Source organism: Engystomops pustulosus, chromosome 9, assembly GCF_040894005.1.
Source record: "Engystomops pustulosus chromosome 9, aEngPut4.maternal, whole genome shotgun sequence".
Taxonomy (NCBI): Eukaryota; Metazoa; Chordata; class Amphibia; order Anura; family Leptodactylidae; genus Engystomops; species Engystomops pustulosus.
In genome coordinates, this window is record NC_092419.1 from 100,117,512 (window position 1) to 100,141,649 (window position 24,138).

General features: G+C 45.8%; 1 protein-coding gene across 3 annotated transcripts in view; it reads left to right on the top strand.

The window, feature by feature from the left end:
* The window catches only part of LOC140077440 (uncharacterized), a 30,682-nt gene extending 16,281 nt beyond the window's left edge, over window positions 1–14,401 (top strand). Inside the window, exons 1-2 of one of the 3 annotated variants that reach the window (XM_072124655.1) lie at window positions 5,765–5,835; window positions 13,237–14,401. In XM_072124655.1, coding sequence (XP_071980756.1) covers window positions 13,248–14,042 — 795 coding nt within the window. In that variant the 5' untranslated portion in view covers window positions 5,765–5,835; window positions 13,237–13,247 and the 3' untranslated portion in view covers window positions 14,043–14,401. Of the gene's footprint in view, window positions 1–5,764; window positions 5,836–8,679; window positions 8,838–13,236 lie in introns of those variants that run through there. The other 2 variants (XM_072124657.1, XM_072124656.1) reach the window with 2 other exon arrangements.
* Window positions 14,402–24,138: the final 9,737 nt, after the last annotated feature.

Genomic DNA, 24,138 nt, shown 5'->3' on the forward strand with positions numbered 1-24,138 from the left:
CCGAGCACTATACAGTGACGGGCAGGAGCTTCCTGACGGATGGAGGCTCCTGCCCGACTGTTGTAGGCCGCGAGGGCCCGGCGCTGGCGCGCCAAGTGTCGGGGGCCGGATCGAAACGGTCCGTAGTTTGGGGAACCCTGGTTTACACAATGGTGACCCAAATAAATAACTATATATCCATAAACCAAGCTGATGAGATAATAAAAGTCACATTTAGATTTGCGCCAATGTATTAGCCGCACAATAACAGAACCCTCCGCGCTTCATAAGAATGAGAGTGAGGACGTCATAACATAGGTGTAAGTAATGGAGGATGGTGGGAAATAAAAACTTTATTCCAGAACATGTGGGTGTTTTTGGTGTTACATATAACTTTATGGACATGTTCTGGTCGCAGTGTAGTCACATTAGGCGAAGAGGATCGAATGTTCATCGTATCAGTCAATTTTCCCCCCCAAAAAATATCACAAAATAAAAGGCAATAAGAGAAAAAGTGTGTTCTTAGATAGTTCTGCATAGAGAAGGGTTAAAAACATAAATATTAGTTGATATTATCCCTTCTAAAAATGTAGTAACATATAAAGTGTATATTTCCATTATATGTGAGGTGCAGCAGCTCCTGTGTGCAGCAAATTCTCCCTGCAGCCTGATGGCTAAGAATCTGGAGGGGGGGGGGGGGACAATTCAGGGGGCTGTATCTCTGGCTCTGTGACACATAGAACCTCGCTTCTATTTTCCTATGGAAGAAGAGAGTCTCCTCTTTTATATGACTCTACATTTGTGTTTCTAAGTGTTAGGGAAACGAAGATATTAACTGTTAAACTGCCGTTGGGAGTTATTTATATATATAAAAATGGCACCTGATATTCTCACTTTAAACCTGAATATCTCTGGATCCATAGCACCCAGGGCCGGATTATAGGCGGGGCTCCCGGGGCTCGAGCCCCGGGGCCCCCACCATCTTGCCCCCCCAGGGGCCCCCCACCGTATCGCGTCCCTCCGGGCCCTGACTCCTCAGCCGCCACATTCCTGAGCCGTCCGCCCGGCACAGGTGACCGCCTCTCCGCATATCCCCCTGCATGGCCTCCCCGCCCACCTGTCCGGCCCACGGACAGGTGGACAAGCAGCCTTACCCCGCATCCCCCTGCGCGCCAACCCCCCCCCCCCTTACTTCCCGAACAGACAGACGTCCTCCGCTTAACAGGCGCCGTAGTAAGCGCAGCCATCCTCCGCATCCCGCCCGCCCCCGCCGGAGCAAGCAGCCGTCCTGAGCATCTCCCCGCTGCTACCAGCCCCCACTCCGCGCCGGTACGAGCAGCCGTCCTCCGCATCCCCCCGCCCCCGCCGGAACAAGTGCAGCCATCCTCCACATCCCGCCTCCGATAAAGCGCCCCCCCCCCCCCCCCCCGCGCCGGAAAAAGCAGCCGTCCTCCGCTCCCCCCTCCCCGGCCTAACAAACGAAACAAGCACAGCCATCCTCCGCATCCCGTCGCCGATACCGCCCCCCACCCCGCGCCGGTACGAGCAACCGTCCTCCGCATCACCCTCCCCGGCCTAACAAACGACCCCCCCCCCTCCCGTCCCAACAAGCAACCGACCGACATCCCCATCCCAACAAGCACCCTCCGAACACTTTCCTGACCCGACAGCCGATCACCCTAAAAGGGTAAGTATACATTACATATGTATTTATCTGTGTGTATATATATGATGTATATTGTGTGTATATATGTATATACAGTGTATATGTGTATATATGCATCTACTGTGTATATAAAGTGTATATTTGTATATACTGTGTATATGTGTATATATGCATCTACTGTGAATGTGTGTATATACTGGGGCAAATTTACTTACCCGGCCCATTCGCGATCCAGCGGCGCGTTCTCTGCTCTGGATTCGGGTCCGGCCGGGATTCATGAAGGTAGTTCCTCCGCCGTCCACCAGGTGGCGCTGCTGCGCTGAAAATCATCTCCACGCGCCGGAATGCACCACCTCGGACCAGGTGAAGGTAAGCGGTCACCAAGCGACACTTTTTCGGTTTTTAAATGCGGCGGTTTTTCCGAATACGTCGGGTTTTCGTTCGGCCACGCCCCCCGATTTCCGTCGCGCGCATGCCGGCGCCGATGCGCCACAATCCGATCGCGTGCGACACAATCCCGGGGCAATTCAGGTACAATCGCCGCAAATCGGAAATATTCGGGTAACACGTCGGGAAAACGCGATTCGGGCCCTTAGTAAATGACCCCCACAGTGTATATACGCATCTACTGTATATATGTGTATATATATGTGTATATATGTATATACTGTGTACATACTGTGTATATTTGTATATATGCATCTACTGTGTATATGTGTATATACTGTGTATATATGCATCTACTGTGTATATGTGTATATACTGTGTATATATGCATCTACTGTGTATATGTGTATATATGTAAATACTGTGTATAGATGAATATACTGTATTTAAACACGCATATATTTGTATAAGCATATATATGTGTAGATTTGAATATATGCATATATATATATATATATATATATGATGTATGTTTATGTTTATATGCTGTGTATATGGTATGTATGTATATGCTCTGTATACTGAATGTGTGTGTGTGTGTGTGTATTTCCCGTATGTGTGGGAAAATGCTGTATGTGTGTATATACTTTATGAGTTTGTGTATACTTTGTGTATTAGTGTATAAATGTATATGGGTCATAAATGTGTATATACTTGTGTATGTATATATATATATATATATATATATATATATACAAAGTATATATGGGTGCAAGCATACGAGTGTAGAACTTTATGTGTGTATATAAAGGTGTGTATATATCAGTGTATAAATGTGTGTAATTGTATAAACTGCGGGACTGCATGTCTGGTGCGGGCTGGGGTGTATGTTAAATGGGACAGCATATCTGGTAGGGGTGAAGGTAGATACAAAGATGTGTTACTGGGGGTGAGGCGGCTGTATGTAGCTGTGTTACTGGGGATGAGGCCGCTGTATGTAGCTGTGTTACTGGGGATGAGGCGGCTGTATGTAGCTGTGTTACTGGGGATGAGGCGGCTGTATGTAGCTGTGTTACTGGGGGCGAGGCGGCTGCATGTAGCTGTGTTACTGGGGATGAGGCGGCTGTATGTAGCTGTGTTACTGGGGATGAGGCGGCTGTATGTAGCTGTGTTACTGGGGATGAGGCGGCTGTATGTAGCTGTGTTACTGGGGATGAGGCCGCTGTATGTAGCTGTGTTACTGGGGATGAGGCGGCTGTATGTAGCTGTGTTACTGGGGATGAGGCGGCTGTATGTAGCTATGTTACTGGGGATGAGGCGGCTGTATGTAGCTGTGTTACTGTGGGAGAGGCGACTGAATGTAGCTATGTTACTGGGGACGAAGCGGCTGTATGTAGCTGTGTTACTGGGGATGAGGCGGCTGTATGTAGCTGTGTTACTGGAGATGAGGCGGCTCTAAGTAGCTGTATTACTGGGGATGAGGCGGCTGTATGTAGCTGTGTTACAGGGGATGTGGCAGCTGTATGTAGCTGTGTTACTGGGGGCGAGGCGGCTGTATGTAGCTGTGTTACAGGGTATTAGGCGGCTGTGTGTAGCTGTGTTACTGGGGATGAGGCGGCTGTATGTAGCTGTGTTACTGGGGATGAGGCGGCTGTATATAGCTGTGTTACTGGGGGTGAGGCGGCTGTATGTAGCTGTGTTACTGGGGGCGAGGCGGCTGCATGTAGCTGTGTTACTGGGGATGAGGCGGCTGTATGTAGCTGTGTTACTGGGGATGAGGCGGCTGTATATAGCTGTGTTACTGGGGGTGAGGTGGCTGTATGTAGCTGTGTTACTGGGGATGAGGCGGCTGTATATAGCTGTGTTACTGGGGGCGAGGCGGCTGTATGTAGCTGTGTTAGTAGGGATGAGGCGGCTGTATGTAGCTGTGTTACTGGGGATGAGGTGCCTGTAAGTAGCTGTATTACTGGGTATGAGGCGGCTGTGTGTAGCTGTGTTACTGGGGATGAGGCGGCTGTGTGTAGCTGTGTTACTGGGGATGAGGCGGCTGTGTGTAGCTGTGTTACTGGGGATGAGGCGGCTGTATGTAGCTGTGTTACTGGGGGCGAGGCGGCTGTATGTAGTTGTGTTACTGGGGGCGAGGCGGCTGTAAGTAGCTATGTTACTGGGGGCGAGGTGGCTGTATGTAGCTGTGTTAGTAGGGATGAGGCGGCTGTATGTAGCTGTGTTACTGGGGATGAGGTGCCTGTAAGTAGCTGTATTACTGGGTATGAGGCGGCTGTGTGTAGCTGTGTTACTGGGGATGAGGCGGCTGTGTGTAGCTGTGTTACTGGGGATGAGGCGGCTGTGTGTAGCTGTGTTACTGGGGATGAGGCGGCTGTATGTAGCTGTGTTACTGGGGGCGAGGCGGCTGTAAGTAGCTATGTTACTGGGGGCGAGGTGGCTGTATGTAGCTGTGTTACTAGGGATGAGGCGGCTGTATTTAGCGGTGTTACTGGGGGTGAAGTGGCTGTATGTAGCTGTGTTACTGGGGATGAGGTGCCTGTAAGTAGCTGTATTACTGGGTATGAGGCGGCTGTGTGTAGCTGTGTTACTGGGGATGAGGCGGCTGCATGTAGCTGTGTTACTGGGGGCGAGGCGGCTGTATGTAGTTGTGTTACTGGGGGCGAGGCGGCTGTAAGTAGCTGTGTTACTGGGGGGCGAGGTGGCTGTATGTAGCTGTGTTACTGGGGGTGAGGCGGCTGTATGTAGCTGTGTTACTGGGGGTGAGGCGGCTGTATGTAGCTGTGTTAATGCTGGGATAGTGGAAAGTGAGCAGGAGGACGTGTATGCACGCTGCACACAGTGGGGGCCTCCACCAGATTTTGTGCCCAGGGGCCCCCACCAACCTTAATCCGGCCCTGATAGCACCTAGAAACAAAATTCAGGATTCATTTGAAAGAAGAGATTCTCCCCTTTCAGGGGCCCTGGGCAATTGCCCCCTTTGCCTACCCATAGCGCCGGCCCTGCCCGGTGTCTTGCACAGGCCCGCATGTGTACGCTAGCATCTCGTTATGAACGCAAAGCGAGCGGAACGTGTGACTGTGGCCTTACAGAAGCAATATAGGAAGGTACAGTAGGAGGGTGGATAGAAGCAGATAGGGGGTTACTAATGAAAACTAAAAGTCACCCCACAACAAGCCCTCACACATCTGTCATCAGGAAAATAAACAATATGGCAACACAAAAACAAAAAGTAATAAAACATCTTTATTAAACTAAAGATAGTCGGTTATGTATGTAAAATTTATATGGGATGAAAACTGGTGCCATTGAAATATACAACTCGTCTTGCAAAAAACAAGCCCTATACCAGTTTGTTTAATTAAACAATATAGCATTCTGGATGAAAAATAGGTGGCAGCGGTTCTGCTTGGTCATATTACATTGTAGCTTTGGTCTCTAAGTTATGATTATCTGTTAAGGCTGCTGCTGCCCCCAGTGGGGTCCCATGGGCACAGCTCCCCAGATTTGATTGCAAGCTCTGCAACTACTTTCAGCATGTGACTGCAGTGTCTGTACTTACAAGCGATATGGTGTTGTATGTTCCTGGAAACAACACAATATTCTTCCTGACCTCTGTGTACACTGTCGTTTAGTAAAGGGGGAGGGGAGCTGCGCTGTGTTTTTGGTCTCCCGTAGAGTTGGGGGGAGGGGGGTGGGGTGTTACCTGTGCTGTATTCACCTGCCCTACCTGAGGGAGTGTCTATAGCATCTATCAGTTACACCAGTCAGGCTTCACTGACAACTCACATGCCGTTGGGGTAAGTACCTGCTTGTCTCTGCTTAGCCTCCCACCAGATTTTTGGGATTTTTAAGCCTTTACTTGCTGTGTTATTGCATTTGTATATCTGTTCCCCACTAGTAGAATCTCCTATCATTGTTACGCATAAGGAATTTTTGGGATATTTATCAATAGCTAATATGCAATGATGAGCTCCGTTAAAGGGATACTCAGAGGGAGATGTACTATTCAGTTTTTATTGGATTTTGCATTACCGATTTGCAGTAAAATTCTAAATCTTTTATATTTGTGGGCGTGGTTAAAGTTAGAAAATGACTTGTAATTAAAGGGATTGTTGAGTATTGTGGAGTATGGTTGTACAATGGCGGTGGTGATCAGGTCTCTCAATTGTTCAATTAATATAATATGATTTTTGACATGGACCCCCCATGGGGTGTCTATACACTCACCGGCCACTTTATTAGGTACACCATGCTAGTAATGGGTTGGACCCCCTTTTGCCTTCAGAACTGCCTCAATTCTTCGTGGCATAGATACAACAAGGTGCTGGAAGCTCCTCAGAGATTTTGGTCCATATTGACATGATGGCATCACACAGTTGCCGCAGATTTGTCGGCTGCACATCCATGATGCGAATCTCCCGTTCCACCACATCCCAAAGATGCTCTATTGGATTGAGATCTGGTGACTGTGGAGGCCATTTGAGTCCAGTGACCTCATTGTCATGTTCAAGAAACCAGTCTGAGATGATTCCAGCTTTATGACATGGCGCATTATCCTGCTGAAAGTAGCCATCAGATGTTACAGGGTACATTGTGCTCATAAAGGGATGGACATGGTCAGCAACAATACTCAGGTAGGCTGTGGCGTTGTACCAAGGGGCCCAAAGAGTGCCAAGAAAATATTCCCCACACCATGACACCACCACCACCAGCCTGACCCGCTGATACAAGGCAGGATGGATCCATGCTTTCATGTTGTTGACGCCAAATTCTGACCCTACCATCCGAATGTCGCAGCAGAAATCGAGACTCATCAGACCAGGCAACGTTTTTCCAATCTTCTACTGTCCAATTTCGATGAGCTTGTGCAAATTGTAGCCTCAGTTTCCTGTTCTTAGCTGGAAGGAGTGGCACCCGGTGTGGTCTTCTGCTGCTGTAGCCCATCTGCCTCAAAGTTGGACGTACTGTGCGTTCAGAGATGCTCTTCTGCCTACCTTGGTTGTAACGGGTGGCGATTTGAGTCACTGTTGCCTTTCTATCAGCTCGAACCAGTCTGCCCATTCTCCTCTGACATCAACAAGGCATTTCCGCCCACAGTACTGCCGCTCACTGGATGTTTTTTCTTTTTCGGACCATTCTCTGTAAACCCTAGAGATGGTTGTGCGTGAAAATCCCAGTAGATCAGCAGTTTCTGAAATACTCAGACCAGCCCTTCTGGCACCAACAACCATGCCACGTTCAAAGGCCTCAAATCACCTTTCTTCCCCATACTGATGCTCGGTTTGAACTGCAGGAGATTGTCTTGACCATGTCTACATGCCTAAATGCACTGAGTTGCCGCCATGTGATTGGCTGATTAGAAATTAAAGGGAACCTACCACCACGAATCTACCTATAAAGGTAGATCGGGTGGTAGGTGGATGTATGGGACGTGAGGATAGCCCTTTTTAGAGCTAATCCTCACGTCCCCGCTAGCATACCATAAACTTTATTGCCCTAATATGTTAATTTAATTAAGCGGCTACCGGGGCGTGGAGTAGCCGGACACGAGGCTACACGGCGCGGCTACTCCACGCCCCAGTAGCTGCTTTCCCCCGCCTACCCTGTGATCTTCGGCGCGCAGCTCCTGGCAGCTGCGCGCCCTCGTCCGAGAAGCCGGAGTTCTGCGCATGCGCAGTAACTCCGGCCAAGATGCGCGATCTCGGGAACGAGGCCGGAGTTACTGCGCATGCGCAGAACTCCGGCTTCTCGGACGAGGGCACGCAGCTGCCAGGAGCTGCGCGCCGAAGATCACAGGGTAGGCGGGGGAAAGCAGCTACTGGGGCGTGGAGTAGCCGCGCCGTGTAGCCTCGTGTCCGGCTACTCCACGCCCCGGTAGCCGCTTAATTAAATTAACATATTAGGGCAATAAAGTTTATGGTATGCTAGCGGGGACGTGAGGATTAGCTCTAAAAAGGGCTCTCCTCACGTCCCATACATCCACCTACCACCCGATCTACCTTTATAGGTAGATTCGTGGTGGTAGGTGCCCTTTAAGTGTTAACGAGCAGTTGGACAGGTGTACCTAATAAAGTGGCCGGTGAGTGTATATCACTATGTCACTCTGCCACACTTGAAGAGACATTTAGGAATAGGGTAACCGCATTCTATGCAATTTGGAATTGCAAATCACAATATGACCCCATTTTTTCCGCTCAAGGGACCGGGGGGAAGGATATTGGACCGTGCGGACTACAAGTACAATCGCTTTTTCTCTTGCTGTGCTCCATAGTCATTATGCGGCCGACTATAATCTGTGTTACAATCTGCATATTTTAGCATAATTCCCTCGTTTATGGAAAGATTAAGATAAAACCAGTTCAGGCATCACATCTCAGTCAGGGTGGGGCGTTATTTCCAGTTTGCATCTTTTTATTAGTCCTGTAAAAAGTCTTCTGGGAGGATACACATCAGTGGTGTCCATAGCAGCCAATCACAGCAAACCTTTTATTTTCCAAGAACAGAATCTGAAATGAAAGCTGAGCTGTGATTGGTTTCTATGGGCAACAAAGACAGCTCTGTTCCAAAATACTACAAATGTCCCCAAAAAATTTAGTGAATGAGAACAAGTAGTCCCATGTATATAGATCTAATGGCAATTCAATCGAAATGGGGATTGTTTCACCTGAAATGGTTTAACGTGTTTATTGTCTACATACAGTTGAAACGCATATAGGATCAGGACAAGCCACTCCCTGTTGCAATTGAACTGCGTTTCAATTTGCATTTCAAAAAACGATACCGTAAGCGACCATAACAGGTGAACGCAGCCTGAGTGGGCTAAAAATATCAGCCACGATAGCTTGGTGGCATCTACAACCTGAGGGCACGTTCACACGTTGTGTTTTGGCCTGCGTTTTCATTGCGTTCAAAACGAATTACAAAAGCTGAGGAGAGGTATTTACTGTTATCATTTGCGTTTACACGACGCATCGTAAATGTGATGTTAATGCATGTGTTAATATTATGTTAACAAATGTAAACCGTAATGTAATTGGGCAAATCGCCTCTCCTCAGCTGTTGTAATGCGTTTTGGGCCCGTGTTTGAAATGCAACGTGTGAACACGCCCTCAGGGTGCGGTCACACTTACCACTAGCGCTTACATAGAAACACATAAGCGATCAGGCCAAGGCCCAACCCCGTACCCTAGCGCTGCGTTTGTAAACAAGCGCTGTTGGTACATGTGACGTACCCTTAGGCCGGCAGCACACATGGCGTTTTAAACCCGTTTTTGGGCCGTTTTTAAGCAGTCCTTTTTTTGAAAACGCATCAGTTTTTGACCCGTTTTAATTAAGATCATTGGTAAAACCAGTCAAAAACTGACTTTTAAAAACGCCACGTGTGCTGGCGGCCTTAGGCTGCGTTCACACGTGGCATTAGTGCTGCATTTCAAGGCACATGCTCCTTCAATCACCTACTGAAGTACACGTGATATAAACCGCAATCTTCAATAGGAGTCAATCTTCACTGTGCGTTGTGCTTTGATCGCGGCCTAACATGACCATAGAACAGATATGTGGAATGGAGACAAAATGGGGCACTTGGTGCAGGATTTCTCAGTCTCCATTTTACAGGTTCTTTTGGCTGTGTGTATTACTGTGGGTCATTGTGGAGGAACATGTGAGGGACGGGGAAGACAAACCTGTTGTGTTGGTTTTATAGATGTAGAGTTTAACAACGGTCAGAGGGGAGGTGCTGTCTGGGGACAGGGGAAGTATAGGAAATTCATCAAGATAAAGACCTAGGGATTATGTGTCACAGTGATATTCACATGTTCTGTAGCATAACACATCTCTATAGGGAATTTGTTTTATATTACAATTCAGGCTGCACTCAGCCACCACTAGGGGGAGCTAATTGTGTTTAGTGCAATTAAATATCTCTCAGCTGAGAAATTTATAGGGACCTCAAGTAGCTCTCCTGAGCGAGAGGCCCTCTGTATAACCCTGCTCTTGCTCTTTATACCTCTTCCTGTCCCGGTAATTAGTTGTCGGTGAATATACAATTAATTCCTTTAATCCGGTCAGATCCTTGGTCAGCAGAAGAAGCAGGAATGTATGAGCTCAGCCAAGGGGATTGTCTACTTTTCTAAGTATTAGTGCAGCAATAATGCTATTAGGTGGTAATTAATCTGGCTGCTAATTCAGACCGGCTGGCCAAGGGTTGGCACTAATTGGCCTGAGGTATTATGGGGCAATCTGCCAGTTCAGACGACAGTACATTCACATTGTAATGGTGACGGAAGTCTGTGAAAGCCTACACTGTTACTAACAGGTATTCATTCACTGACAGCAAGCCCAAGACTTAAAGGGGTTGTGTCGCTCACAAAAATCTATAACTTTTTTATTTTTCCACATAAAGTGCGTAACAAATTGCACTTCATAGTGACGGTATTTAATATTCTATGCTGCGTACTGGGAAGCGGGAAAAATTCCAAATGCAGTGAAAATGGAGAAAAAAATGCATTTGCACCGTTTTCTTGTGGGCTTGGATTTTTCAGTTTTCACTGTGCGCCCCAAATGACAGGTCTACTTTATTTTTCGGGTTGGTGTGATTATGGGGATACCAAATTTGTATAGGTTTTATGTTTTCATACATTTACAAAAATTAAAACCTCCTGTACAAATTTTTTTTTTTTTGCCATCTTCTGGCGCCAATTTTTGCAACTTTTTCATACTTTGGTGTACGGAGCTGTGGGTGGTGTTATTTTTGCAACTTTTGATGGCGTTTTCATTGTTATCATTTTTAGGACTGTACGGCCTTTTGATAACTTTTTATTGATTTTTTTTTTTTTTTAATATTTTTCAAAATGGCAAAAAAGTGCCATTTTCGACTTAAAACGAGACCCAAGGAAGACCCGAGGCTGTCATGGCGACGGATCGCTGCTCCCTGATGACATCACAGGGAACAACGATCCACAGCAAGATGGCGGCGCATGGGCACCGCCATCTTTCTGAAGCTGCTGGCAGCATTGCTGGCTGTGATAGTTGAGAAAACACCCTATACTACTACTAGCTATACTACTTTACTGTGCTATATTAAAGGGTAGGGGGTGTACAGGCTTAACAAAAAAAATGGATATCAGGCCTGGAATATTGCTGAAATACTGGACACAGTTTCTGAAAAATCTGAAATATAAGCAATATAACTTAAAGGAGATGTCCACTTTTATGCAAATAAACACTAATCACCGTTTAATCCCATTCTAATATACTTTGTCCTTTTAGGTATTAAAGTCTCTGCTTGCTGTCAGTGGTCACACGTACCGCTAGCGTTGCGTTTACAAGCGTACTGCTAGTCCTCGGACCAATGCCATATGCGTTTCCATGGAATGCAATGCAGCGGGTGCTGGTTACCAATCGCATGCATTTACATGGAAACGCAGATGCGATCGGCCCAAGACACACCCCCGGGCGCTAGCATGGCGTTTGTAAACGCAACGCAAGCAGTACGTGGGACCACAACCTAAACGTTAGAAAGTGGCTTGAGGGCAAGTCCCTGAAATGATAAATTCAAGCTAAAAAGTGACGACTACTGAAGAAGTGGAGACAAAAATGACCAAAATTGGTACAAATGGAGGGGCATGTTATATTTTTAACAATCTATTGCAGAGTAAATATGTAACCTTCTTGGTAGATCCATCAACCACTCCACACAGCTAATCCAGCCACAATTTAGAGCGGTGCCACATTATAGCCTGGCACGGAGCCCGGAGCGGATGACGGATGGCGCTAAAGTGCATGTAATCACAGGATGATAGCCTTGTTTGACTTGGCTGAGGTGTTAATGAGGTGAAAAGACACAAACTATCTGCCCTACCTTGATGGAGATTAGTAATCTAGGCTTAAAATTATTAATTATGTCATAGAGAACGGGTTGGGGAAGCATCAGGTAGATGGAGACTCCCACTGCTTACTTACTGTATATATGTAATACATAAGACTCCCCCTAGTGGTGGCTGCTGGCACTTAGAATTTTATTATTTATGTCTAAGCAGGGAGTTTGTAGTTCTGTATCAGAAACAATGCCACAACTGCTATATATGTTGAAGCATCTGTTCTTCAACCTAGTAATGGCCAAGCGCTGTACATGTGCCTGTGTGGGACCTTATAATCAGCGATGCCCCCAATTTGGCTGCAGGAGACTGAAAGCATAGAAGTGCATGTACCTGGAGTTTGTACAACGAGATATAGACAGTCTTTTCATCCAGGGAATACTGTCATAGCATGTATTAAGTGGTCTATTAGTGCCCCCCTATAGCAATTGGCATCAGGACCACATGACCCCATGCAACCAAGGCCCCCAGGCCAGAAAACAATAAAAACACTCAAAAATTATTGTTATTATATGGTTAAGAACACTATAATCCAACAGTAATATCTTACTGTGTGGCATGCTGGGAGCTGTAGTTCCACAATAGTTGAAGAGCCCCAGGTTACAGATTACTCATATGAACTGCCATCACTCCCTGTGCTGACTTTTTGCTACAATGTATTAGTGGGGGAAAAAAAAATTCAAATCAAAAATTGCTTAGACTGAATCCAATTCTCCAGAATTAGGTCTCCAAAGGTTTGGATTTGATCTCAAATACTCCCTTCTCTGACAGCAATCAGAGATCTTGATGATGATGAGGTCCTGTGCTCCCAGTCCTACTCTTGCGGAGATTTTGGGAGAGCATGTTACTCCAGGGACAGTCTCCTATCGATCCACATTCCATGCGGTTTCTGACATTGTAACCTGACAAACAAGTTGTTCATCATTCCAGTGAGTGGTGACAAGCGCCTCCTGTCACACATTGTTCAGAGCCTCCCCTACAATTCTGTGTACAGACAGCAACCATCACTATATTATTATTCTGTTCCTGGGAAAGCTGGGTGACACATCAGGAAGCCATTACAGCTTCCACTAGAGTTGTCCCTGAGCTTTCCTTGGATTTGAAATCTTTTAGACAGACATTCCTGAGTTCTGTGTCGTGACTTGCCCCTTTGTCTTCCCGGGGCGATGATAACATCTCCTGATTAAAGTTGTTTTTTAGTCTTAAATTCTTATCTTTATGAATTATTTATGTAGTTTCACTATTACGGCATGTACAGTACATGAGTTTTTGCACTGCCTGAGCTCCTTGAAATAATTGGCCTTGACTATTTTGTCTCCTCAGATGCAGGCAGGATGGCGCACTACCGGCATGCCCCTAGCGGAGAACCTGACAAGGACCCTGGAGTAGAGGATGAAGATGGATGTCCAGACCCTTCACCATCCAGAGCTCTGGCTCCTGAAGACTCTGACTTCTTACCCTCCATCAGTCTGGCAGCTGCCTTGCTCCTCATCTTCATCTCTGTCCTTCCCATTTTGTCCCAGCCTGGTACAGTCTTTGTGCCATTCAATAAATTGGGTAACATTTCCAGAAGAGGAGCCCAGTTCCACCCCCTCCTCTACGTCCAGCATCGGTCTACCCAGCTGATCCTAGAGACACTGACCAAGAACCAGGAGGAGACCATCACAATTGTGGCCGTGGCCAAGGAATCGGCAACTCGGACTCTCGTCTGCTTCTCCAAGAATGTGATTGCTCTTCTGTCTAAGCAAGGCCAAGGTGATCCTGTCATAAGACAGAAGATCATGGAAGTCCAGACCCTCAAAGACATGATGAACGACAGCAAAGCAAGAACTTCAGAGGTCTTCTCCATCTCGGTTATGACTCGTAGGCAAGGAGATGTCCCCCACTGCACAATTCTGAGGCCTACACGTCCCATGACTGGTCATATCCATCTCACTGAGATAATGCCTCAAGATGGAGAGGTGACCATGCGGACAGAGGCACCCAGCATAGCCCATGATCTCCTGGAACACCTGTATAAGACTGGACAAGTCCCAGAGACCTTTGAGGTCAAGGGATCTCCAAAACATGATGGGAAAATCCTCCATGTACTAGGTGACCCCTACCTAGAGAGTGGCATTGTATGCTGACCTTACCATGGAGACCAAAACAGTCCCATGTGAGGAGGCCAAGCACTTTGGGTTCTATCTAATGTCCCTCACTGGAGATCATATATGGGCAACCGAGACGTTCTAGAACTGATGTTGGGAACTTTGCATCCTGAATTCCATGGAGATGATCTGACTGGTTGTTTAATTAGGTGCAAATGTTTTTGATCCACTATTGATCCGCAGAAGTAGTGTCATATTAAATCTGTCCACTAGATGGTGGCAAAGCTCCATATTATTGTATCCATACAGGTGGCGTGAGATATAAGTCTATGTATAAACAGGGAATTTACTGTCATCTTTTTTTCTATTTTTTAAAAAAAATAAAATACTTTTTGGTACATTGCATTGTTTTATTATAAATCTATGAAACAGAGGCCAAGCTTTCCATGTCTGCGTTGACCATACAAAATTTATAGGCCCATTGCTGGGAGAGGGGTCAGCACTTCTCTCTTATTCCTGCCTCATTGATTCACAGTATATTCCTGCAGCCACCACAGAGGGCGCCATTAAGAGATTACCTATTGAACATCAGTTTTCGGTTTTCCCATAAATAACACAATTTCTGATTTATGGGGTCCAACTATATCTGTGTATGCTCTTCTATGGGGCCTGTAGCGTAAATACAAGAATATACCAATTAAAAGTGGTAGAAAAAATAGTATTTTGTTACTCTGAGTATATTTAAGAATCTTGTCTTCGTGGAAATACCCCTTTACAGTTCTATTTTTATCCCTGTTATTTTTGCATTGTATGGATTCGTCTGTTTAATTGTTACCCTTTTTGTATGATTTCTCTCTTTTTTGTTTGTAAGCACTGGCCCTTTTGTTTATAAAACTTCAATTCAATAAGAGCCTATTGTGTTCTAACGATTCCATAACTCAGAAGATACGTTACCTGAAGGGAATGATTTAACTTTGAGATTTTTATTTTGTATTTGGGAATAATTTATGAAAGGTGTCTCATCAACTTTGTATATAATGATTGGTGGCAGCTCAGGTTCTGGAGGGCGGAAATCTATCAGAGGGAAGTCCATCGTGACCGAATAGTCTCCCTTCCTTAACAGAAGTCCGTGATCTTGACAGGGCCCCTATGATATCTGTGTAAACCCTGCTATGGGGCCCAGTTATATCTGTGTACACCCTGCTATGGGATTAATTCCCCCCCCTCTCCGCCCCCCCATTTTCAGGGCCCCTGTGTAACAGTACACATCACACATATGACTTGTCCACCGCTGCTGGACTGCTGGCTTCTTACTAGAAGTGAGGAATACTTTGCAGTAAGTCATTCCATATGTCAGATGCTCCCTAGTGGTCACACTTGGCAGTGCACAGACTTGAAGTCACCGTGACATTTATCTTGTGGTAAGATCGCCCCCTAGTGTCTATGTTCTACTAATCTACTTCATCGGGACGGATAAGTAAATGTGCACTTACTGTCATCTTTTGCTCTTCTATTACATCTCTGAATCTTCCCAGATTGTGGCTGCGGACAGAAGAAGACCTGAAACGAGCAATGGATAATATGTGTCTCCTACAAAGAGTACAATACAGGATAGAAAGACTAAGATGTCCTGTGCAGTTGCCATGTAGGAGTCACAGGAGACTAGCAAACTAACATACACAAATCAAGCAAAACCTCCCATCCTTACTGCACACATCTCTGGTGGTGCGTGTATACTTTTCAGGACCTTTGTAGGACTTACAGGTCCTGAAAGGTGCTGGGGCCCCTGCCCCTCAATGATATACTGTATAACACAGACCTATAGATTACCAAAAAACATGGCTACCTGCCTCTAGATGACGTATGAAACAAACCTGGAAACTCTACTAGCAGTGGATAAAAAAAAAATCCTCCAAGGGCAGAGAAGTAGCAGGACAGAGAAAAATCACAAGACGGAGGTGTAGATGGGACTCTCACGTTATTGTGCTATGAATGAAGTGTATGTAATAGATCTGTATCAGCAGCTGGAGCCGCGCTTCGTCCCAGACCCACTTCACGTTCCAGGAAACGCGCTTCAACTCAGAAAATGACCCTTCATCAGGCGTACTGATATACTGACTATGCCCGATGAAGGTTCATTTTGTGAGCTGAAACGCGTTGCAAAATACATTATGTACATCTAGATGACGTATAACATGGTTGTAATGGCCCTCTGCTCGGGGACCTTATTAAGTTACTAGGCATAAAGGTTCATAGAGTATGGCCACCTCTATTCTACCAATCTGGGTGATGATCCCTATGGTCAGCCTGGTTATTCCTTAGTATTTGCCGCCATCTACTGTTTGTTTCTGGTATTGCAGCTGTTATTGCTATTTGCTTGAAGGAAGAGTTTAACTCTTATCTCACTTTAGACGTCAGCGGGCGCAGGTCCAGAGTCTGCAGCCTCATATTAAGACGTCCCTGCTGCTCTCATGCTAGCCGCAGTGACCACCGGTCTGAAGGGGTTATCAGAGCTGCTGGGTCTAATTAGACCCAGTCTAGCTCTGATCAGAGTCCCCATTGACAGGTGGGTATTTCCCCTGTAACTTAGGCTCTTATAGATGCTTCAGTTACAGGGGAAATCTTGTAAAGGAGAGAAAATAAAGTAAAATGTAAAAAAAAAAAAAGTGAAAGTTTCCCGCAGGGGTCTTTTATGACCTCACGGGGGACATATAAAGTAAAAACACAAACACAAAAAAAAAATGTAATAAATAATCATAAAAACACAATGACATTTCTCCATATAATAAAAAAAAACCCAGCTACACTCCAAAAAGCATCGCCATAGTCGCCTTGTTTGCTCGAGACTATACATATTATATATCAAAATGACCGAAACAAAATAGGGAGTTCATTAATAGTGTTCATTTTGAGTTCATTTGAAAATTAAAAAAAAAGTGCAAAAATAATGTTTATCCTTCTAGGCAGTATGGTCAGCCATTGGTTGGAAACCTGGAATTACTCTCAGAGTTGGAGGTTATAAATACTCCCTGAGGGCGCGTTCACACGTTGCGTTTTGACCTGCGTTTTCATTGCGTTTGAAACGCATATACAACAGCTGAGGAGGGGTGATTTGCCTAATTACATCACAGTTAACATTTCGTTTTGTTAACGCATGCGTTAACATTGTGTTTACAAACGTAAACGGTAATGTAATTAGGCAAATCACCTCTCATCAGCTGTTGTATATGCGTTTCAAACGCAATGAAAACGAGACCAAAACGCAACGTGTGAACGCGCCCTCAGGCTGGTTTTCTAGAATAGTGTCAGCGTGGGGCTGCAGAAACCCTGCTGCTGCTGTCTCCCCTGAGAGGGCTTCCCCTCCATCAGGACTGCAGCTCTGCCTCTCCACAAGAGCTTGCCTAAAACTGCTGCATAGACAGCTCAACCATTCTCCATCCTCAATCTACAGGACTGACTGCATCCAACCACCAGCTACCTCCTAGACCAGTGATGGCAAACCTTTTAGAGGCCGAGTGCCCAAACTACAACAAAGACCCGCTTATTTATCGCAAAGTCCTAGTGCTGCTAGGAGTTGTTTTACTTATGGCTGAATGATTGTGATAAAGTAATACACAAAATGAGTCACTAGATGGCGCCCTGACCAAAAAAAATTATCTATGTACGTACAGGTCCATATAGAAAGCGCTAGTATTATATGTTATATAGTCTGTATATAGATAAACCCCAACAATACTGGGGTGCTGTAGATTCACCTCTGATATAATCACAGATCTGAACAACCCCCGATTCCTGCACAGCCCCTGCTTGTTCAGTGTCTGCACACAGCATGCTCTGCTGTTGTTAGATGTAGTGTGTACATGTAGTACATCTAATTGTACGCATACAACCCTCATATATAGAAGGGGGTATTAAGGGTTAATGCAGAGGCGTGAATGAAGCCCCCCCCCCCAGAAATAATATTTTATTTATATTGGGAAAGATGCCATAAGGGACCCTCTAGGTTCCGGGGCTTTGATGTGATCACAGTCTCTATAGGTTATATCCCTGATAGGATCTGTATAACGAGTCCCCCCTTAGTATACAATGCAGCACGATATTTCAGGCTGTGTTCAGTTCATTTCTGACAGCTGCTTTGGATGTGACTAGAGTATTAGGCACCATGTTACTGAGTGGCATTCAATGGCGGATCTTCGGGATTGCGGCCGCGTGACGTCATAGTGTTGCGCGTGGGCCAGAAGAGGAGAAGAAGCGGAAGGGGGGTTTTAAATGTGGACTAAAGGGCACTAAAGGGGGGCTCTGATGTGGACATTTCTATAAAGGGGGACCCTGCAGTAATCATTTCATTAAAGGGGGTCTCTACTGTAGACATTTCTAAAAGGAGCGGCGCTGCAGTGAACATTTCATTAAAGGGGGGAATCTGCTGTGGACATTTCATTAAAGGGGGGCTCTGCTGTGGACATTTCATTAAAGGGGGGCTCTGCTGTGGACATTTCATTAATTGGGGGCTCTGCTGTGGACATTTCATTAAAGGGGGGAATCTGCTGTGGACATTTCATTAAAGGGGGGCTCTGCTGTGGACATTTCATTAAAGGGGGGCTCTGCTGTGGACATTTCATTAAAGGGGGCTCTGCTGTGGACATTTCTATAAAGGGGGGGCTCTGCAACTAACATATTATTAAAGGGGGGCCTAGACGGGCTGTGGCAATGACAGAATGACAACCAATGGAATTTTAATGCAGCTTTAGATGCGATTAGAGTATAAGACTCTTTAAGGGGTTAATGAAGATTATAATAATTTAATCATTTTGTAGAACAGTATCTTAGAATAACCAATTGAACTTTGAATGCTGCTTCGCATGTGACTAGAGTATAAGACACTAGACTCCTCATTGGCTTTGCATAGGAACCATTAAAGAAGTATGAATGTAGATGATGAAAACTGAATAAATGTCACCTCTGGGTGCAGCGCCACTCAACCGGTGAAATTTTTGATGCTGCTTTGGATGTGATTCGAGTATGACACCTACTCCGTGGCCTTGCAAGAAGTCAGTTCAGCAGAGTGAATGAATTTTATCAGAAGTGGATAATAATTGGTCAATAATAGTTATAAATAATAATTGAGAATGCCAAAAAGCAAAATGTTCAATGCTGCTTTGAATGTGACTAGAGTAAATGACACCGAGGGATAACTTGTAACTAAATAATGATATCATTGCTCATGTTCAGTATCTCAGGGGCTGTGGAGATTAGTGTCACACTGTTAGGACAAGAGCGTGCATTTTGAATGCAGCTTTAGATGTGACTAGAGTATAAGTTTCTCTATAGGTTATATATATAGGTATATAATGATTTATACTAATCTACATGCTCCTTTATTGCTGGAAATACACTGAATCGTGTAAATCTGGAGGAGGGCGCGGGGTCCGCGCCAAGGCTGAGGCGGTTACTGTGTGCGGACAGATAGGGATCTATGAGTCCCTCCTGGCTGGTACCTGCTGACAGGGAGATAAAGTTACCAGTCTAAACAGCCGCCTGGGTGAGGGTGCAGCCTGCATGGCCCCTTCCTGAGCTGCGAGCAGCTGCGCCCCCAGGGCTGTTCCTGACCTGCGTCGTTACTCGTCGCAGGTTGTTTGGAGGAAAAATGTATTTTTATAAAAAATGACTTTTTAGTGCCAGGAACATCTCATCTGTTCTCCCTCGGCTCCCCGCTCCATCACTGTCTGCCCGCTCCCAGTTCCCTCCACAATTCATTTAGGTTCTTGTGTTTTGCCACAGGCCACGGCTGCCACACGACGCCACCAATCTCTGGGGCTGTCACATTGGGGGTCATTTACTAAGGGCCCGAATCGCGTTTTACCAGCGGGTTACACAAATTTTTCCATTTTGCGTGATTTTTCCCTGTATTGCCCCGGGATTTTGGCGCACACGAACGGATTGTGGTGCATCGGCACCGGCGTACACGCGAAGGAAATCGGGGGGCGTGGCCGATTGAAAACCCGACGGATTCGGAAAACCGCACTTTAAAAAAAAAAAGTGTCGTGGGACTCGCGCTTACCTTCACCAAGTATAGGATTGTGAACTCCGGCGGGCCTCGGCGGACTTCAGCGCAGTAGTGACATCTGGTGGACGTCGGAGGAATTGCCTTAGTGAATTGCCGGAAGACCCGAATCCACCGCAGAGAACGCACCGCTGGATCGCGAATGGGTCGGGTAAGTAAATCTGCCCCAATGTCTATTCCGAATACCCCATTATGGAAACAAAGGGTTAAAAGAGCTGGGAATCTGTCAGCAGCTTTGGCCATGGAGTGTTATATATTATCCCTGGAAAGTTGTGTAATCATCCAAGATGATAGCTTCTCCAAGTATCCCCACACTGCTGTGCTCTGAGCTCCCTGCAAACAGTGTTAGATATAATCCCTGGAGAGATGTGTCATCACAACTTTGCGTATGTTGTTAGTAGCCGCAGGAATGCTAAATTTTAATTGCTATTCCAGGATTGTAGCTTCTCCAAGTATCCCCACACTGCTGTTCTCTGGGCTCTCTGAAAACATTGTTAGACATAGTCCCTGGAGAGAAGTGTCATCACAACTTTGTTTATCTTGTTAGTAGCCCCAGAAATGTGACATTTTAATTGCTATTCCAGGATTGTATTTTCTCCAAGTATCCCCACACTGCTGTGCTCTGGGCTCTCTGCAAACAGTGTTAGATATAGTCCCTGGAGAGATGTGTCATCACAACTTTGTGCATGTTGTTAGTAGCCGCAGGAATCTGAAATATTAATTACTATTCCAGGATTGTAGCTTCTCCAAGTATCCCCACACTGCTGTGCTCTGGGCTCTCTGCAAACAGTGTTAGACATAGTCCCTGGAGAGATGTGTCATCACAACTTTGTGCATGTTGTTAGTAGCCGCAGGAATGTGAAATATTAATTACTATTCCAGGATTGTAGCTTCTCCAAGTATCCCCACACTGCTGTGCTCTGGGCTCTCTGGAGACAGTCACTGCTGTAGTATCCAACCAGAAACTCACTACAGCTTGTACTCTGTGCATAGGGGAAGGACTGTGGAGCAGCTCGATGCAGAGAGCTTAGAGAAGAGCAGGGTGAGGAAACACACGGAAATATTTTATCAATTTTTGTGAATAAATAGTTTTCTTTGCTGTTTTTTCAGTTTTTTATAGTCACTGCTGCAGTGTACCGGGTTGTTTCTGCTCAGGGAATGTAGAGAAGTTTCTTCAAAAGCCGATGGGACAGAGGAAGAGAAGAAGAGATCAGTATCTCCTATAGGATAAGCTTCATTCCATAGATCAGTAGTGACCCGCAGCAGAGGGCTGTCGCCTTTGATAGTAGGGTCTTCCAAAAATATGTTAATTACAGGATGTCTGCCAGCCAATCAGCTGGGATCTGTAGGAAAACCTGGCAGCAAGTGTTCACTTTTCCTGCAGTGCCCCCACAGGGGAAATGTAGTATTACATGTTGAGTTATCAGCTATATGTCCCCATGTTGGACCACTCTCATAATTGTTGGGGGGCTTAGTGGTCAGACCCACAGTGATTAGCATATTATCCCCTGTCTTAGGGATAAAATTTTACTTTTGGACAACTCCTTTATAAGAAACCTGTCTCCAGATTTTACCCCATTAAACTACCAGCCCTTGCTGGTAGGGTATGAAATGTCCTGTCTAGAATTCCCTCTTTTATAATAAAATATCCCCTCCAATGTCCTGGGAAAACGAGCATAGAAGAGTCATATTTTGCCTGAGATGAGTCAAGTTTAGAGGCTGCAAAAAAAGAGTCACTTTAGATGCCCCAATTTTCTGTTCTATAGTAATATACTGTTGGTGTCATATTCAAGATAAGAATCTCATCTTTCAGATCACATCCGCCTTGTGTTTTTGGGAGCTACAGAACCAGAGAAACAGGCATCCAAAACATAAGTGAAAGTGTGAGCTGCAGATTAAGATCCAGTCCCATCACATTTCTGTAACTCCCTGTCAGATGAGATTCTTATCTTTAACATGACACCAGCAGACTATTTCTAGGTCCTACAGATCCAAAGATAGACGCAACTGAAGTGACTATCCCCCTGCAGCCTCTAAATTTGACTCATCTCATGCAAAAATGACTCTACTCTGCTCATTTTCAAATGCTTTTGGATGAGATTTTGTTATATATAAATGGAGGCGATTTATAGAGGGAATTCCAGAAAGCAAATTTCATTGCCTACCTGGAGGGGGTAGTGTGTTAATGGGGTAAAATTTGGTGATGGTGTCCTGATTAGAAAAAAAATGGGGAGGGGGTGCAGCAAAGGTGTAATAGGGATAACATTCGGGGAAAGCTGGGTGATAATTCCCATGATACAGATATGTTTGACGTCTCACGTGATAATTATCTTCTAGTTTGGCGCAATGTGGCGTCTGGGGGACGCGTTACCACCTGGGCACAAGTCTCAGCCTGGATTGGAGGTGACATGAGGGAGTCCACCCAGACCTGTCACCTGCCGCCTCTCGGCTCCAAGCATCTGCTAAAGAGATTTGGACGCTCGTCTCTCCCGGGATGGCAGAGTCTTTAGATTTTGGATTTTGGAAGGTGCTGGAACGCGCTGTATCCAGCGATCTTCCTCCGTCTCCCCCGGCACCTTCGCTGCGGCTTTACAAAAACATATCGCTTCCTTGATTTAATATGGGCCAATTATGGGTTTTGTGCTGTTAACATCATCATCAGGACTTCCAAGAAAGGCCTTAGTAAAATAAACCTGGGTACCCGGCACGGCAGAGGGCGCGCCAGACAGCTGGACCCATCCTGATATAACTCTTCTGTGACATTACAAATGCGACCATTGAGTACCGGGAGGGGGGGCGCCATGTCTACCCAACGTCTTGGGATGGAAAAATCTGCAAGGCCACAGTAATAAATGTCCTCCGCGCATAACTCAGGGCTGCAGATGGATACCAACTGGAAAGGAGATTACAGGCTGAGCCCTTTCCTGGGCCGTCTGCTCCTCCTAATGAGGAACACATTGGCGGGAGGGTGGTACCTACCCCTCAACAGATTCCTTACCTGACTAGGACATGATATGTATCCATTAAAGTGCACAGCGGAACGTATATACTGGACAATATCCGTGGACCATGATAAAATAGTATGTGCTGTAGGAGCTGCTGCATGGCATTGAGTGCAACCTCCAAATCCTTCTCCTTACATATGCACCTGTACGACTTTATGGGGTCCAACACCCGTCACCCCCCCTCACCAGCTGACATCTCTATTGGATAAACTAGTCACTAGTCAATAGATTTGATGTGCAGTATCCTCGTCTGGCCACTACGTAGCAAATGGCGCTGTCTGCCAGTGGCGTAACTAGAAGCTGATGGGCCCTAGTGCAAAGTCTGTGCCGGGCCCCCGACTATAATGTGTGGTTTATAGTAATAGTCTTCTCATATGGGAAAGTGACACCATAAGGGCCCCCTAAACCTCTGGGTCCTGGTGCGACCGCAACCTCTGCACCCCCTCAAGTTAAGCCCCTGCTGTTTGCTTCCTGTTGCTTGGTGTCGAACTTCACTAATCTGATTCTGGGTATCTATTCTATTACTATCTCTCACCTGGAAACCCCCTTTAAGCACTACCATGTACACACCACTAAAATAACTGCTGTTGGGTGACAGTATACATAGTTGCTTCAATCACTAAACATCCTCAGTTGCCTAAGGCACCTTCCACCATGGTAAGGTGCTTGAGCAATAACATACCTAGATGCGAGTGTCCTGTTTCACCAATCTGATTCTGGGTATCTATTCTATTACTATCTCTCACCTGGAAACCCCCTTTAAGCACTACCATGCACACACCACTGAAATAACTGCTGTTGGATGACAATATACTGTAATATATGACTTGCACAAGATTAGAACAGTGCTCCACCTGTTTACAGGTTGCATGTGGCATTGCACCTCTAATCTACTCATTGTAATACCAGACACAGCCTTTAGATAGAGATGGCGCTGTTTTAGGTTCAGCTTATGACACTGTGATAGTCATTGAGCTGTGCGGATGTTTATGTGTTAATGATCTGTAACCTGCTTGTTGATGGTTTCCATCATGCAGATATACTACAGATGTCTGACGTTTGCGGTATT